At 46.0% G+C, this 17,179-nt stretch overlaps 1 protein-coding gene across 8 annotated transcripts in view; it reads left to right on the top strand.

Annotated features, from left to right (window-relative positions):
• Positions 1-17,179, top strand: part of MTMR3 (myotubularin related protein 3) — a 216,075-nt gene that overhangs the window by 116,362 nt on the left and 82,534 nt on the right. For 7 of the 8 annotated variants that reach the window (XM_029913661.1, XM_026660441.2, XM_026660439.2 and 4 more), the window contains exon 4: positions 9,207-9,323. The exons of the other annotated variant lie outside the window; for it this stretch is intronic. In XM_029913661.1, the coding sequence (XP_029769521.1) occupies positions 9,207-9,323 (117 nt within the window). The remainder of the gene's footprint in view (positions 1-9,206; positions 9,324-17,179) is intronic. 8 annotated transcript variants of the gene reach the window in all.

Below are 17,179 nucleotides of genomic sequence, written 5' to 3'. Positions count from 1 at the left end.
TTGGTCCCTCAAGAAGTGAATCTCTTCATAAAAGTCCTGGAACTACGAGCTGTTCACCTAGCATGCATAGCGTTCCTATCCCTACTTTGAGGAATCACCATACAAATACTGATTGACAATGCTACAGCAGTGTACTTCATCAACAATGAGGGGGAGCATGCTCCTTACCTCTCTGCTAGGAAGCAGTTCTCCTTTGGGACTGGTGCATCAGCCATCAAGTCACACTGGTATCCCTTCACTTTCTAGGCCTATAGAACTCCCTAGAAGATCCGCTCATTAGATCAGAAGTTCTCAAACTTCATTGCATTGGGACCCTCTTCTGACAACAAAGTTACTACATGACCCGGAGTGGGGAGGTGCGGAGCCCGAGCCCTGCCACCCCGAGTAGGGGGAGAGAGGGCTGCAGCCCAAGTCCCGCCACCCTGGGTGAGGGTGGAGCTTGGGCTTCAACTTCAGCCCCAGGTCCCAGCAAGTCTAATGCTGGCCCTGGCGACTGCATTAAAATGGGGTCACGACCCACTTTGGGGTCATGACCCACAGTTTGAGAACCGCTGCATTAGACAATGATGAATTGTAGACCAGGAACTCCATTCTACAAGACATCTTCTGCAAATGGAGACGCCCAAGGGTAGACCTGTGCCACAGATCAAAACAAGAAGTGTCTGATGTTCTGTTCTGGGGTGGGGGAAACAGCTCAGGCTCTCTGTCTGATGCCTTCCTCTTCTCTTGGATGCCAGAACTCATGTATGCGTACCCCGCCATTCCATTGATACTGAGGGTTCTGAGGAAGCTCTGTCAGGATGCAGCTCTGATGATCATGATAGACCTGGTCCAGGCAATTTTGGTATGTAGACCTGATGAGCCGGTCAACACAGCCTCAGATGTGAAATCCAACCCGTACCTGGGCTTCAGAACCCGAGCCTCAACATCTACACAGCTGGTTTTAGCACTGTAGCATGAGCCTGAGGCCTGGTCTACACTAACACCCCAATTCGATCTAAGGTACGCAACTTCAGCTACGTGAATAACGTAGCTGAAGTCGACATACCTTAGTTCGAATTTACCGCGGTTCAGACGCGGTCCACACGCGGCAGGCAGGCTCCCCCGTCGACTCCGCGGTACTCCTCTCGCTGAGGTGGAGTACCGCAGTCGACGGCGAGCACTTCCTGGTTCGAATTATCGCGTCCAGACCAGACGCGATAAATCGAACCCGGAAGTTCGATTGCCAGCCGTCGAACTACCGCGGTAGTGTAGACAAGCCCTGAGTCTGTAGACCTGGGCCTGAGTCTTGCTGCCATGGGTTTTAAAATACAGTATAGGCATACCCTTAGTGGCTAGAACTTCAGCCAGAAGAATAGGAGTGACACAGTCCCTCACAGGATCACCATATGGAGTATTCCATAAGGACAAGGTGACTGTAAACATCACCCAAGGTTCTTGCCTAAAGTTGTCTCAGATTTTCACCTGAATCAAGTTATCCACCTGCCAGTTTTCTTTCCCTAGCCTCATGCTAATCAAAGGGAAGCTAAACTACACCACTTAGTTATTGTCAGGACTCTTCTGACAACAAGATCATTCAGGAATTCTAGCCTGCTTCTGACCTTTGCTGATAGGATGAAAGGTCAGCTTATATCCACACAAAGACTAAATGGGTTTTGTTCTGTATTGGAAATTGCTATATGACAGTGTGTTTGGATTCACGTACACAGATCAGGGCCTATTCCACCAGAGCTCAAGCAGCTTCTCCAAGAGACATTCTAATATCTGAGCTGGGTTGAGCAGCTGCCTGGAATTCAGTTCCTATTTTCTTTCAGCACTACTCCTGGGTAGAAAACTCCAGATCTGATATCTTCTTTGACAAAGCTGTCTTACAGTTATTGTTTCAGTAGATTGAGTAGCCGTCATCAGGACATGCCTACTTGTAAGTCACCAGAAGTGGAATTCATTTGGACAATCTCTCAAAGACAAAATAACAGTTCCTTGCTCACATGCATTCTATGACCTGCCCTCCTTCCTTGTTACTGTGGATTCCTGTATTCCCTGAGTTCTATTTTAGTGAACAAATCAAAAGGCAGTTGTGGCTGCCCCTCCATTTATGCTTCCAGAGAGCATTCAGGGTGCAGGCATGGCCCCAATGGACATTGCTCTTCCAAAAGATTTCAGTCTTACACACATGGGGTGCATGTGCAACAGAATCATAGAATCATAGGACTGGATGAGATCTTGAGAGGTCATCTAGTCCAGTCCCCTGCACTCATGGCAGGACTAAGTATTATCTAGACCATCCCTGACAGGTATTTGTCTAACCTGCTCTTAAAAATCTCCAATGATGGAGATTTTACAACTTACCTAGGCAATTTATTCCAGTGCTTAACCACCCTGACAGGAAGTTTTTCCTAATGTCCAACCTAAACCTCCCCTGCGGTCCTATCCTCAGAGGTTAAAAAGAACAATTTTTCTCCCTCCTCCTTGTAACAACCTTTTATGTACTTAAAAACTGTTACAATTTCCCCTCTCAGGGTATGTCTACACTACGAAATTACTCTGATTTTACAGAATTCGATTTTTGGCAACAGATTGTATAAAGTCGAGTGCATGCGTCCACACTAATCACATTAATTCGGCGGTGTGCATCCATAGTACCGAGGCTAGCGTTGACTTCCGGAGCGTTGCACTGTGGGTAGCTATCCCATAGTTCCCACAGTCTCCCCTGCCCATTGGAATTCTGGGTTGAGATCCCAATGCCTGATGGGGCAAAAAACATTGTCGCGGGTGGTTCTGGGTACATGTCGTCAGGCCCCCCTCTCCCTCCCTCCCTCCGTGAAAGCAATGGCAGACAATCGTTTCGCGCCTTTTTTCCTGGGTTACCTGTGCAGACGCCATACCACGGGAAGCATGGAGCCCCCTCAGCTGACCGTCACCGTATGTCTCCTGGGTGCTGGCAGACGTGGGACTGCATTGCTACACAGCAGCAGCTCATTGCCTTTTGGCAGCAGAAGGTGCATTATGCCTGGTAGCCATCATCATCATACTCTGTGTGACAGTTGTTTGTGTTTCTCCTTGATGCAAAGCCACCCCCTTTGTTGATTTTAATTCCCTGTAAGCCATGTCGTCAGTCGCCCCTCCATCCGTCAGACCAACGGCAGACAATCGTTTCGTGCCTTTTTTCAGTGCAGATGCCATACCACAGCAAGCATGGAGCCCGCTTATCTCAACGCAGCAGTCATGAACATTGTAAACACCTCACTCATTATCGTGCAGTTTATGCAGAACCAGAACCTGAAAAACCAGGCGAGGAGGAGGCGATGGCAGCGCAGTGACGAGACTGATGAGTACATGGACAAAGAATTCTCTCAAAGCGCGGGCCCCGGCGCTTTGGAGATCATGGTGTTAATGGGGCAGGTTCATGCCGTGGAACGCCGATTCTGGGCCTGGGAAACAAGCACAGACTGGTGGGACCGCATAGTGTTGCAGGTGTGGGACGATTCCCAGTGGCTGCAAAACTTTCGCATGCGTAAGGGCACTTTCATGGAACTTTGTGACTTGCTTTCCCCTGCCCTGAAGCGCCAGAATACCAAGATGACAGCATCCCTCACAGTTGAGAAGCGAGTGGCGATAGCCCTGTGGAAGCTTGCAACGCCTGACTGCTACCGGTCAGTTGGGAATCAATTTGGAGTGGGCAAATCTACTGTGGGGGCTGCTGTGATCCAAGTAGCCAACACAATCAAAGAGCTGCCGATATCAAGGGTAGTGACTCTGGGAAATGTGCAGGCCATAGTGGATGGGCTTTGCTGCAATGGGATTCCCTAACTGTGGTGGGTTGATAGACGGAACCCATATCCCTATCTTGGCACCGAAAGGAGTACTTTTCAATGGTGCTGCAAGCACTGGTGGATCACAAGGGACCAACATCAACGTGGGATGGCCGAGAAGGTTTCATGACGCTAGCGTCTTCAGGAACACTAGTCTGTTTAAATGGCTGCAGCAAGGGATTTACTTCCCAGACCAGACAATAACTGTTGGGGATGTTGACATGCCTATAGTTATCCTTGGGGACCCAGCCTACCCCTTAATGCCATGGCTCATGAAGCCATACACAGGCAGCCTGGACAGTAGTCAGGAGCTGTTCAACTATAGGCTGAGCAAGTGCAGAATGGTGGTAGAATGTGCATTTGGACATTTAAAGGGTCGCTGGCGCACTTTACTGACTCGCTCAGACCTCAACGAAACCAACATTCCCATTGTTATTGCTGCTTGCTGTGTGTTCCACAATCTCTGTGAGAGTAAGGGGGAGACGTTTAGGTTGAGGCATATCGCCTGGCCGCTGATTACGCGCAGCCAGACACCAGGGCGATTAGAAGAGCACAGGGCGTGGTGCGCATCAGAGAAGCTTTGAAAACCAGTTTCATGACTGGCCAGGCTATGGTGTGACAGTTCTGTTTGTTTCTCCTTGATGAAAACCTGCCCCCTTGGTTGATTCATTCCCTGTAAGCCACCCACCCTCCCCCCTTCGATCACACTTGCTTGCAAAGGAAATAAAGTCACTATCATTTAAAAATCATGTATTCTTTATTAATTGATTATAAAAATAGGGAGATAACTGACAAGGTAGCCCGGGTGGGTTGTGGGAGGAGGGGAGGAGGGAAGGAAAAGGCCAGTTCAAAACTTGTTGAATGACAGCCTTCTGTTGCTTGGGCTGTCCACTGGGATGAAGTGGTTGGGTGCCCGGAGCCTTCCCCCCCGCGTTCTTGGGCGTCTGGATGAGGAGGCTATGGAACTTGGGGAGGGGAGAGGGCGGTTAAACAGGGGCTGCAGCGGCACTCTGTGATCCTGCTGCCGTTCCTGAAGCTCCACCAGACGCCAGAGCATGTCCGTTTGATCCGGCAGTAGCCCCAGCGTTGCATCCTGCCTCCTCTGATCTTCCTGCCGCCACCTCTCATCTCGATCGTCCCTCCTGTCCTCACGTTCGTCCCTCCTGTCCTCACGTTCATTGGCCGCTTTCCTGTACTGTGATTCTGTGTCCTTCCACACATTCAGATGAGCTCTTTCATTGCGGGTCGACTGCATGATCTCAGAGAACATTTCATCGCGCGTGCGTTTTTTTTTTGCCGCCTTATCTGAGATAGCCTTCGGGACGGAGGAGGGAGGCTTGAAAAATTTGCAGCTGCGGGAGGGAAAAAAGTGAGAGTATTTAAAGATATACATTTTACAGAACAATGGGTATACTCTTTCACGGTGAACACTATTCACATTACATAGCACATGTGATTTCGGTACAAGGTTGCATTTTGCATCTTATATTGCGTGCCTGCGGCTTTGGTGTTAGAGATCACAGACGCAGGGCCGGGCAACAGAATTTGGCTTGCAGGCGGCCATGGTAAGCCATAGTCTTTCGGCTTCTGCAGCCTTCATAAAAGCAGCGCCCTCCTTTCCCATACCAAGCAAAGCCCATTGTGTGCTGCGGTTTTTGTGTTAACATGCAGCAGCAGAAACCAAACTAACCCCCTGCCCCCCCCCATCCAGTTCTCTGGGATGATCGCTTTACCCCTCCCCCCACCGCATGGCTGGTATCAGGGAAGATCCCTGCTAGCCAAACGCGAACAGCTACCCGCCCCCTCCCCCCCCGCTTGGCTAACTGCGGGGAGGATTTCTTTTCAGCCACTGGCAAACAGCCCAGTAGGAACGGCCACCTCTGTCCCCTTCATTAAATTCCTGTATTTCAACCAAGTTACCATGAATGATATCACTCTCCTGAGGATAACACAGAGAGAGAAAGAACGGATGTTGCTTGAATGCCAGCAAACACCGGGACCATATGCTGCCAGGCTTTGTCATGCAATGATACCAGATTACCTGCTACTAGCATGGCATGGTAAAATGTCCTACCATGGAGGACGGAATAAGGCTGCTCTCCCCAGAAACCTTCTGCAAAGGCTTTTAGAGTACCTCCAGGAGAGCTTCATGGAGATGTTCCTGGAGGATTTTCGCTCCATCCTCAGACACATTAACAGACTTTTCCAGTAGCTGTACTGGCCGCGAATGCATCCCAAGTCCTCAGGGCAAATTAATCATTAAAAAACGCTTGCTTTTAAACCATGTATTATATATACAAAGGTACACTCACCAGAGGTCTCTTCTATGGCTTCATGGTCCAGGATACCGCCTTGGGAGGGTATTTCAGTCAGGGTGAGAAAAAGATCCTGGCTGTTGGGGAGAACGGAGTGCTGTGTGCTCTCCTCAAGCTCGTCGTCCTCTTCTTCCCCGTCCGCAAAATCCTCAGGCATGGCTGAGAGTACCCCCTCCTCGGAATCCACGGTCAGGGGTGGGGTAGTGGTGGCGGCCCCCCCTAGAATTGCATGCAGCACAGCGTAGAAGCGGCATGTCTGCGGCTCTGCCCCGGAGCATCCGTTTGATTCTTTGGTTTTCTGGTACGCTTGTCTTAGCTCCTTAACTTTCACGCGGCACTGTGTTGAGTCCCTGTTGTGGCCTCTCTCCATCATGCCCTTTGAGATTTTTTCAAATGTATTGGCATTTCGTCTTTTGGAATGTAGTTCTGATAGCATGGAATCGTCTCCCATACAGTGATCAGATCCAGTACCTCCCGTACGGTCCATGCTGGAGCTCTTTTTCGATTCTCGGACTGCATGGTTACCTGTGCTGATGAGCTCTGCATGGTCACCTGTGCTGATGAGCTCGACTGGCCAAACAGGAAATGAGATTCAAAAGTTCGCGGGGCTTTTCCTGTACACCTGGCCAGTGCATCTGAGTTGAAAGTGCTGTCCAGAGCTGTCACAATGCTGTACTCTGGGATAGCTCCCGGAGGCCAATACCGTCGAATTGCGTCTACACTAATCTTAATTTGAACTGGCAATATCGATTTCAGTGCTAATCCCCTCGTCGGGGAGGAGTACAGAAATTGATTTTAAGAGCCCTTTATGTCGAAGTAAATGGCTTCGTTGTGTGGATGGGTGCATGGTTAATTTGATTTAACGCTGCTAAATGCGATATAAACTCGTAGTGTAGACCAGGCCTCAGTCTTTTCTTTTCCAGACTAAACAAAGATTTTTTCAATCTTCCCTCAGAGGTCATGTTTTCTAGACCTTTAATCATTTTTGTTGCTCTTCTCTGGACTTTCTCCAATTTGTCCACATCTTTCTTGAAAGGTGGCACCCAGAACTGGACACAGTACTCCAGTTGAGGCCTAATCAGCACAGAGTAGAGCGGAAGAATTACTTCTCGTGTCTTGCTTACCACACTCCTGCTAATGCATGCCAGAATGATGTTCGCTTTTTTTGCAACAGTGTTACACTGTTGACTCATATTTAGGGTGACCAGATATCAAGTGTGAAAAATCGGGACAGGAGGTGGGGGGTAATAGGAGCCCATATAAAAAAAAGCCCCAAATATCGGGACTTTCCCTATAAAATCGGGACGTCTGCTCACCCTACTCATATTTAGCTTGTGGTCCACTATGATCCCGACATCCCTTTCCGCCGTACTCCTTCCTGGGAGGTCATTTCCCATTTTGTATGTGTGCAACTGATTGTTCCTTCTTAACTGGAGTACTTTGCATTTGTCCTCATTGAATTTCATCTTATTTATTTCAGACTATTTATCCAGTTTGTCCAGATAATTTTGAATTTTAATCCTATCCTCCAAAGCACTTGCTACCCCTCCCAGCTTGGTATCCTCTGCAAACTTTATCAGTGTGCTCTCTATGCCATTATCTAAATCATTGATGAAGATATTGAACAGAACCAGACCCAGAACTGATCCCCGCGGGACCCCACTCATTATGTCCTTGCAGCATGACTGTGAACCACTGACGATTACTCTCTGGGAATAGTTTTCCAACCAGTTATGCACCCACCTTATAGTAGCTCCATCTAGGTTGCATTTCCCTAGTTTGTTTATGAGAAGATTATGCGAGACAGTATCAAAAGCTTTACTAAAGTCAAGATATAACACGTCTAACACTTCCCCCCTATCCACAAGGCTTGTTACCCTGTCAAAGAAAGCTATCAGTTTGGTTTGACATGATTTGTTCTTGACAAATCCATGCTGACTGTTACTTATCACCTTATTATCTTCTAGATGTTTGCAAATTGATTTCTTAATTATTTGCTCCATTATCTTTCCGGGTTCAGAAGCTAAACTGACTGGTCTGTAATTCCCCGGGTTGTCCTTCTTTCCCTTTTTATAGATTGGCACTATATTTGACCTTTTCCAGTCTTCTGGAACGTCTCCCGTCTTCCATGACTTTTCAAAAGATAATCGCTAATGGCTCAGATATCTCCTCAGTCAGCTCCTTGAGTATTCTAGGATGTATTTCATCAGGCCCTGGTAACTTGAAGACATCTAACTTGTCTAAGTAATTTTTAACTTGTTCTTTCCCTATTTTAGCCTCTGATCCTACCTCATTTCACTGGCATTCACTATGTTAGAAGTGCAGTCCATGTGGACAATGAACATCTCGAGAACCGTAGTTACTATAGGACAGCTGTTCTTTTTCTGGCTGCCAGTCCTGCAAGTTCAATTTGAGATCTGAGAATCAAGCTGAGTTTTCCTTCTTGGTCATCATCACTAATAATAAAGGTTCTTCAGGTCAAATTGCATGCTGCATAGTCCCATTGTCTGATGGGTTTGTGCCAATGTAATTGATTGGAGCTTAGTAAACAGCGCATTTGCTGGTGTACAAGAAGGAATGAAATATTTCTCTTAGCTATATTGGTTCTGCACAGTTAACAAGAACAAAACTTTTGTGACCCTAAGTAAGCAGATAGGACTGTGAATATACACAGGGAGCAGTTTCATTGAGTACTATTTTTATATTGTCTCTTTTCAGAGCAGAATTGCATCTAAAAAATGATACATAGTTTTAGTTCTTTCATAACTCAGATATCTCAAGGGATTTTGCTCAAACTTCCAAAAATATTTCACCTTTGGCTGACATCAAGCATGGACGTTTTGAGCCCCAAAGGAGATCGTTATGAGACAATTGTGAATGTTAAAATAAGGCTACAATGGACATCTGCACAAAATCGTAACTGGCTTCACTGCCAGTTGTAACAGCCTCACACATACCATGCAGTGTTTCAAACCCCCCTTAGGGAGTGTGCATGAACAGCTTGAGTGGATATTTGTAAGCAGGTATACATTTGTAGCTCATGTTTTCTAAAGGGCTTCTTTCTCCTTCTGTTCTGAAGGTCCCTTTCCTTGAACTTCATGGTGAGAGCACAGAGTATGTGGGACGAGCAGAGGATGCCATTATTGCACTTTCTAATTACAGACTGCACATCAAATTCAAGGAGTCTGTTGTGAATGTAAGTTTCATTCATACTACCGCCATGATACAGGCATTCTGAATGAATTCAGATATTGTTCACTCTGCTTATGTGTTATAACCCTTCCACTCCTGTGTATATCTTGTCTATTTAGATGGCTAGCTCTTTGGGGCAGAGGCTGTCTGCTATTCTGTGTTTGCATAGTGCCTAGCACAGTGAGCCCTATTCTTGATTGGTCTTTAGGCACCATCGTAATAACAGTTATTAAGGCTACAAATCTGTCACAGAGATAATGGCTGTATGCACTGCTACAGGCTGGAGACTGACTGGCTAAGCGGCAGTTCTGCAGAAAAGGACCTGGGGAATACAATAGATGAGAAACTGGATATGAGTCAACAGTGTGCCCTTGTTGCCAAGAAGGCTAACAGCATATTGGGCTGCAGTACTAGGAGCATTGCCAGCAGATCGAGGGAAGTGATTATTCCCCTCTATTCGGCACTGGTCAGGCCACACCTGGAGTACTGCGTCCAGTTTTGGGCCCCCCACTACAGAAAGGATGTGGACAAATTGGAGAGAGTCCAGTGGAGGGCAATGAAAAGGATTAGGGGGCTGGGGCACATGGCTTACGAGGAGAGGCTGAGGGAACTGGGCTTATTTAGTCTGCAGATGAGTGAGGAGGGATTTGATAGCCTTCAACTACCTGAAGGGGGGTTCCAAAGAGGATGGAGCTCGGCTGTTCTCAGTGGTGGCAGATGACAGAACAAGGAGCAATGGTCTCAAGTTGCAGTGGGGGAGGTCTAGGTTGGATATTAGGAAACACTATTTCACTGGAAGGGTGGTGAAGCACTGGAATGGGTTACCTAGGAAGGTGGTGGAAGCTCCATCCTTACAGGTTTTTAAGGCCCGGCTTGACAAAGGCCTGGCTGGGATGATTTAGTTGGGGATTGATCCTGCTTTGAGCAGGGGGTTGGATTAGATGACCTCCTGAGGGTTCCTTCCAACCCTGATATTCTATGATTCTATTGAAAATCCTAATAATTCAGCCCTGTATGGCTCTGGGCTGCAGAGGTTGGGCTTGAGCCCTGTGGGGCTTGGACTTTGGCTTCAGCCCTGGGCAGCGGGGCTTGGACTTCAGTACTGATGTAGTGAATACTGCATTACTGTGTATATTTCCATGATTTATTGTTCTTTGTCCGCATCCTGTCCATGAGTTTTATTAAAAATACCCGTGCCAAAATCTTAGCCTTAACCATGATTAATAATAATATGGGAATTCAGAATGAAGGGTACAATGAACCTTCTCTTTAGGTTACCTGAAGGGGATAAAACAGGTTAGGATGGCAAGAGCATTCTCTACAGAGAGCAAATTCATACTTAGTTACTATAATAAGAAGCCTAATTTTCAGAGGTGCTGAGCACTCAGCAGTTTCTGTTGACATCAGTAGAACTATGGATGCTCAACATCTTTCCAAATCCTATTTAGGAGCCTAACTTTAGGCACCCATTTTTGAAAATTTTGTCATGTGTGTCCAGGTTCTGACAATATAAAACGTGATTTACATAGCTTTTGTGCAGTCTTTTAAGTTACTAAATATAATGCTGACAAATAATCTGTGTAGTCTGACTGGCTAAAATATCAGCCATTAATTATATAGAACTACCTGGTACTTTGCACACAGTACAGAAGTATACACATTGCACACTTGTGATAAAACAAAACCAGCAAATTAAATAAAAGTATCAAAATGCTTAATTTATGAACCACCTCCCTAGACATTTCCTGAAGATTGCCTGTTCGGAGCTAATGTCATCGACTGCTGCGAGCTAATCAGGAAATGCCCATTGCTGAGATGGTTGTTAAACAGCATAAGTAGTAATGTTATTTTAGTGCTGACAAAAAAACAAAGAAATTCAAACATAAGTTCGACAATTGTCCTCCACTCAGTTAATTGTAGTACATGTCACAAAGTAATCTGGGACATCTGCTGTATTTTTTGGATACATAACTTTGGTTCTTGATGGTATGTTAGCTTTATTTTATGATGGTATGTCAGTCTTAACGTCGAGTGTTTCTTTTATCAGTTTGTGGCAGAGCCAGTAATGTTACTTAATTTTTTTTTTATCATTTGCATGAAACTTTTTACCAGTATTCTAAAACTAAAGCTTCATGCAAATACATATTATACTAGGTAGATTATAATAGCTCTAATAATGTACATATGATTTGTGGATTTTTAAAAACTACTCCAAAGACATAATTATAATTGATCGTGTAAATTTTTTTAGTTCATGAATTGTGGACGTGAGAAATTATACTGGTATATTTGTCAGACTAGCGTAACTTCCATCCATGTACTCTGTCCATGTGCTAAAAATAGCAGTGCGAGGGTTTTGGGGGAAAGTGTCTCTTTGTTTTTCTGGGTTTAGTATATTTTCCTCACTATAAGGGCAAAAATTTGCAATAAGGGTCAGATCTTCAGTTGCAGCTAAGGAGCACGCAAGACAGAGATGTATGAGTGTGCATGTGCACAAAGTTAGTGTAAAGTTTATTTTTCATTTTGGAGCCAATCTTTTAATGTAAACTAGGAGCAACCTTTGGGATGCTCTAAGTTGCTACAGCTGTTAATAACCCACAAGGAGCAGAATGATGGCCAGGGATCAGCAAGACATAGAAAAGCCTCAACTGCACCCCTTTTGCTTCCACCAAGCCACCCTCTCTCCTCTGTGCTGGCAGCAGAAAGGGAGGAGTGACATAGGAGCTACACTGCAGAGGATTCCCTGACACTGAATAACCCTCCTGGGGTCACATAAGCTAGCTTTGTGGCTAGATTCTGTTGGTGGTGGTACAGAATGGCTTCACTGGCTTTGCGAACAGAGGCTGCTGCTTTGCTAACAGGGGCTGCTAAAAGGGAGTTTCACAAGGGAGTTTGGAAGGGGAGTGGGAAGGGAGCGAGGGTCCCTTGCCGGTTCTGTTTCCCTTTATTCCCCTTAAAACCTATAAACCAAACTACATTCAAAACTTCTTGCTTTAAACAACCCTTTCATTAACTGGGAGACAATGCAGGCAGAAGCCCAGCTGCAGAGTGGGGGCTATCCAGTTTATTGCACTGAGTGCAGCATGTATGATTACCTGCCCTGTGGGCGGGTGGCGTATGTGTGCATTCGGTGCAAGGAGCTCCTGGCCCTCAGAGACCACGTACGGACTTTGGAGGCCAGGGTAGCGGAACTGGAGGAGCTAAGGGAGGCAGAGAGGTATGCTGATGAGGCTTTCCGGGACACTGTAGAATTGTCCCACCTCCGGTCAGACAGCCCCTGTGCTGTTGAGGAGGATGAAAGGCCCAGGGAAGCAGAGCAGTTAACGGGAGCAGAGGGAAACCTTCCCATAGTTGGGACCCTCCTTCCAGATGGTGCTGGGGTTGCCTCTCGCACTGAGGTTACCTCTCCGGGGGAGGGAACTCCAGTTGCTAGGAAAAGGCAGGTGTTAGTAATGGGAGATTCGATCATTAGAAACGTAGATAGCTGGGTTTGTGATGACCGGGAGAACCGTATGGTGACTTGCCTGCCTGGTGCGAAGGTTGCGGATCTCTCGAGGCATCTAGACAGACTTATGTGTAGTGCTGGGGAGGAGCTGGTGGTCGTGGTACATGTAGGTACCAATGACATAGGGAAGGGTAGGAGAGATGTCCTGGAGGCCAAATTTAGGCTGCAAGGGAAGAGACTGAAATCCAGGACCTCTATGGTGGCATTCTCAGAAATGCTCCCAATTCCATGCACAGGGCCAGGTAGGCAGGCAGAGCTTCAGAGTCTCAATGCGTGGATGAGACGATGGTGTAGAGAGGAGGGGTTTACATTCATTAGGAACTGGGGAAACTTTTGGGATGGGGGAGCCTATACAGGAGAGATGGGCTCCACCTAAACCAAAGAGGAACCAGACTGCTGGCACTAAACATTAAAAAGGTTGTAGAGCAGTTTTTAAACTAGGAGATGGGGGGAAAGCCGACTGCTGCAGAGGAGCATGTGGATCGGACAGAGACTTCTCTTAGGGGAGAGTCTAATGATAGAGAATCTCCAGGTTATAGTCAGAAGCAGAGGATGGAAGAGGATAATGTAAGGGCCACATTCACATAAAAAAGAATCTGACACATCAGAAAAGGGCAGACAAATAAACAGTGACAAGTTTTTAAAGTGCTTGTACACAAATGCTAGAAGTCTAAATAATAAGATGGGTGAACTAGAGTGCCTTGTGATAAAGGAGGATATTGATATAATAGGCATCACAGAAACCTGGTGGACTGAGGACAATCAATGGGACACAATCATTCCGGGGTACAAAATATATCGGAAGGACAGAACAGGTCGTGCGGGGGGGAGTGGCACTATATGTGAAAGAAAATGTAGAATCAAATGAAGTAAAAATCTTAAGTGAATCCACATGTTCCATAGAATCTCTATGGATAGAAATTTCATGCTCTAATAAGAATATAACATTAGGGATATATTATAGACCACCTGACCAGGACAGTGATAGTGATGATGAAATGCTAAGGGAAATTAGAGAGGCTATCAAAATTAAGAACCCAATAATAGTGGGGGATTTCAATTATCCCCATATTGACTGGGAACATTTCACTTCAGGACGAAATGCAGAGATAAAATTTCTCGATACTTTAAATGACTGCTTCATGGTGTAGCTGGTACGGGAACCCACAAGGGGAGAGGCAACTCTAGATTTAGTCCTGAGTGGAGCGCAGGAGCTGGTCTAAGAAGTAACTATAACAGGACCGCTTGGAAATAGTGACCATAATACAATAGCATTCAACATTCCTGTGGTGGGAAGAACATCTCAACAGCCCAACACTGTGGCATTTAATTTCAAAAGGGGGAACTATGCAAAAATGAGGGGATTAGTTAAACAGAAGTTAAAAGTTACAGTGATTAAAGTGAAATCCCTGCAAGCTGCATGGGCGCTTTTTAAAGACACCATAATAGAGGCCCAACTTCAATGTATACCCCAAATTAAGAAACACAGTAAAAGAACTAAAAAAGAGCCACCGTGGCTTAACCACCATGTAAAAGAAGCAGTGAGAGATAAAAAGACTTCCTTTAAAAAGTGGAAATCAAATCCTAGTGAGGCAAATAGAAAGGAGCATAAACACAGCCAAATTAAGTGCAAGAATGTAATAAGAAAAGCCAAAGAGGAGTTTGAAGAACGGCTAGCCAAAAACTCCAAAGGTAATAGCAAAATGTTTTTTTAAGTACATCAGAAGCAGGAAGCCTGCTAAACAACCAGTGGGGCCCTTTGATGATCGAGATACAAAAGGAGCGCTTAAAGACGATAAAGTCATTGCGGAGAAACTAAATGGATTCTTTGCTTCAGTCTTCACGGCTGAGGATGTTAGGGAGGTTTCCAAACCTGAGCCGGCTTTTGTAGGTGACAAATCTGAGGAACTGTCACAGATTGAAGTGTCACTAGAGGAGGTTTTGGAATTATTTGATAAACTCAACATTAACAAGTCACCTGGACCAGATGGCATTCACCCAAGAGTTCTGAAAGAACTCAAATGTGAAGTTGCGGAACTATTAACTAAGGTTTGTAACCTGTCCTTTAAATCGGCTTCTGTACCCAATGACTGAAAGTTAGCTAATGTAACACCAATATTTAAAAAGGGCTCTAGAGGTGATCCCGGCAATTACAGACCGGTAAGTCTAACGTCAGGACCGGGCAAATTAGTCGAAACAATAGTTAAGAATAAAATTGTCAGACACATAGGAAAAACATAAACTGTTGAGCAATAGTCAACATGGTTTCTGTAAAGGGAAATCGTGTCTTACTAATCTATTAGAGTTCTTGGAAGGGGTCAACAAACATGTGGACCAGGGGGATCCAGTGGACATAGTGTACTTAGATTTCCAGAAAGCCTTTGACAAGGTCCCTCACCAAAGGCTCTTACGTAAATTAAGCTGTCATGGGATAAAAGGGAAGGTCCTTTCATGGACTGAGAACTGGTTAAAAGACAGGGAACAAAGGGTAGGAATTAATGGTAAATTCTCAGAATGGAGAGGGGTAACTAGTGGTGTTCCCCAAGGGTCAGTCCTCGGACCAATCCAATTCAACTTATTCATAAATGATCTGGAGAAAGGGGTAAACAGTGAGGTGGCAAAGTTTGCAGATGATACTAAACTGCTCAAGATAGTTAAGATCAAAACAGACTGTGAAGAACTTCAAAAAGATGTCACAAAACTAAGTGATTGGGCAACAAAATGGCAAATGAAATTTAAGGTGGATAAATGCAAAGTAATGCACATTGGAAAAAATAACCCCAACTATACATACAATATGATGGGGGCTAATTTAGCTACAACGAGTCAGGAAAAAGATCTTGGAGTCATCATGGATAGTTCTCTGAAGATGTCCACGCTGTGTGCAGAGGCGGTCAAAAAAGCAAACAGGATATTAGGAATCATTAAAAAGGGGATAGAAAATAAGACTGGGAATATATTATTGCCCTTATATAAATCAATAGTACGCCCTCATCTCGAATACTGCGTACAGATGTGGTCTCCTCAACTCAAAAAAGATATACTGGCACTAGAAAAAGCAACAGAGGGTCCTGTGGCACCTTTAAGACTAACAGAAGGTGCCACAGGACCCTCTGTTGCTTTTTACAAATTCAGACTAACACGGCTACCCCTCTGATACTTGGCACTAGAAAAGGTTCAGAAAAGGGCAACTAAAATTATTAGGGATTTGGAACGGGTCCCATATGAGGAGAGATTAAAGAGGCTAGGACTCTTCAGCTTGGAAAAGAGGAGACTAAGAGGGGATATGAAAGAGGTATATAAAATCATGAGTGATGTGGAGAAAGTGGATAAGGAAAAGTTATTTACTTATTCCCATAATACAAGAACTAGGGGTCACCAAATGAAATTAATAGGCAGCAGGTTTAAAACAAATACAAGGAAGTTCTTCTTCACGCAGCGCACAGTCAACTTGTGGAACTCCTTACCTGAGGAGGTTGTGAAGGCTAGGACTATAACAGCGTTTAAAAGAGAACTGGATAAATTCATGGTGGTTAAGTCCATTAATGGCTATTAGCCAGGATGGGTAAGGAATGGTGTCCCTAGCCTCTGTTTGTCAGAGGATGGAGATGGATGGCAGGAGAGAGATCACTTGATCATTGCCTGTTAGGTCCACTCCCTCTGGGGCACCTGGCATTGGCCACTGTCGGTAGACAGGATACTGGGCTAGATGGACCTTTGGTCTGACCCGGTACGGCCGTTCTTATGTTCTTATTAGTCAACCTAATTACTGCAGTGGTTCATGTCCACACTACCCTCCTTGGATCGGTGGTACGCATCCTCACCAGGGAGCGCTTTCACCAACCTAAGAAGGACAGTGTGGGGAGCTGAGATCCAGGTCTCTCAGCTCTGCAGACAGCTCCCTGCTGGGAGCCTGGCTGCCTCACAGGGTCCCGGGATCCCGGCGGGCTTCCCCCCTCCTACCCTGTTCCCTGCTGGAGGTTGGGGAAGCCCCCCACGGCTTTTCCCCTCCCCTTTCCTCGCTCAGAGTGTGGGAAGGCACCCAAGGTCTTGCCCCCAGGGAGCAAGGTCCAGCTGCCCTCATTTCCTTCCCAGCCCGCTCCCCCTCAGCCAGGCAGACGTCTCGAGCTGTGAAATTGACAAGGCTGCCCGACTTCCAGCTGAGAGCATGGTCCATTCTCCCCTGGCTCCCAACCAGGAGCAGAGGGGTGGAGAGGGATGGGCAAAGCCGCCAGGGCTTCTCGCCCTGGCTTCCAACTGGCAGTGGGGCGAGGGAAACGCCTGTGGCTCGCTTTGTACCACCCTATTGCCCACCTCATGCAGGCATATTCTCAACCTGTTTCTATGGAGACTGG

Source organism: Terrapene carolina, unplaced genomic scaffold (genome assembly GCF_002925995.2).
Source record: "Terrapene carolina triunguis isolate 2854851 unplaced genomic scaffold, T_m_triunguis-2.0 Scaffold782, whole genome shotgun sequence".
Lineage (NCBI taxonomy): Eukaryota > Metazoa > Chordata > Testudines > Emydidae > Terrapene > Terrapene triunguis.
This window is presented reverse-complemented; position numbering and strand designations above follow the sequence as displayed.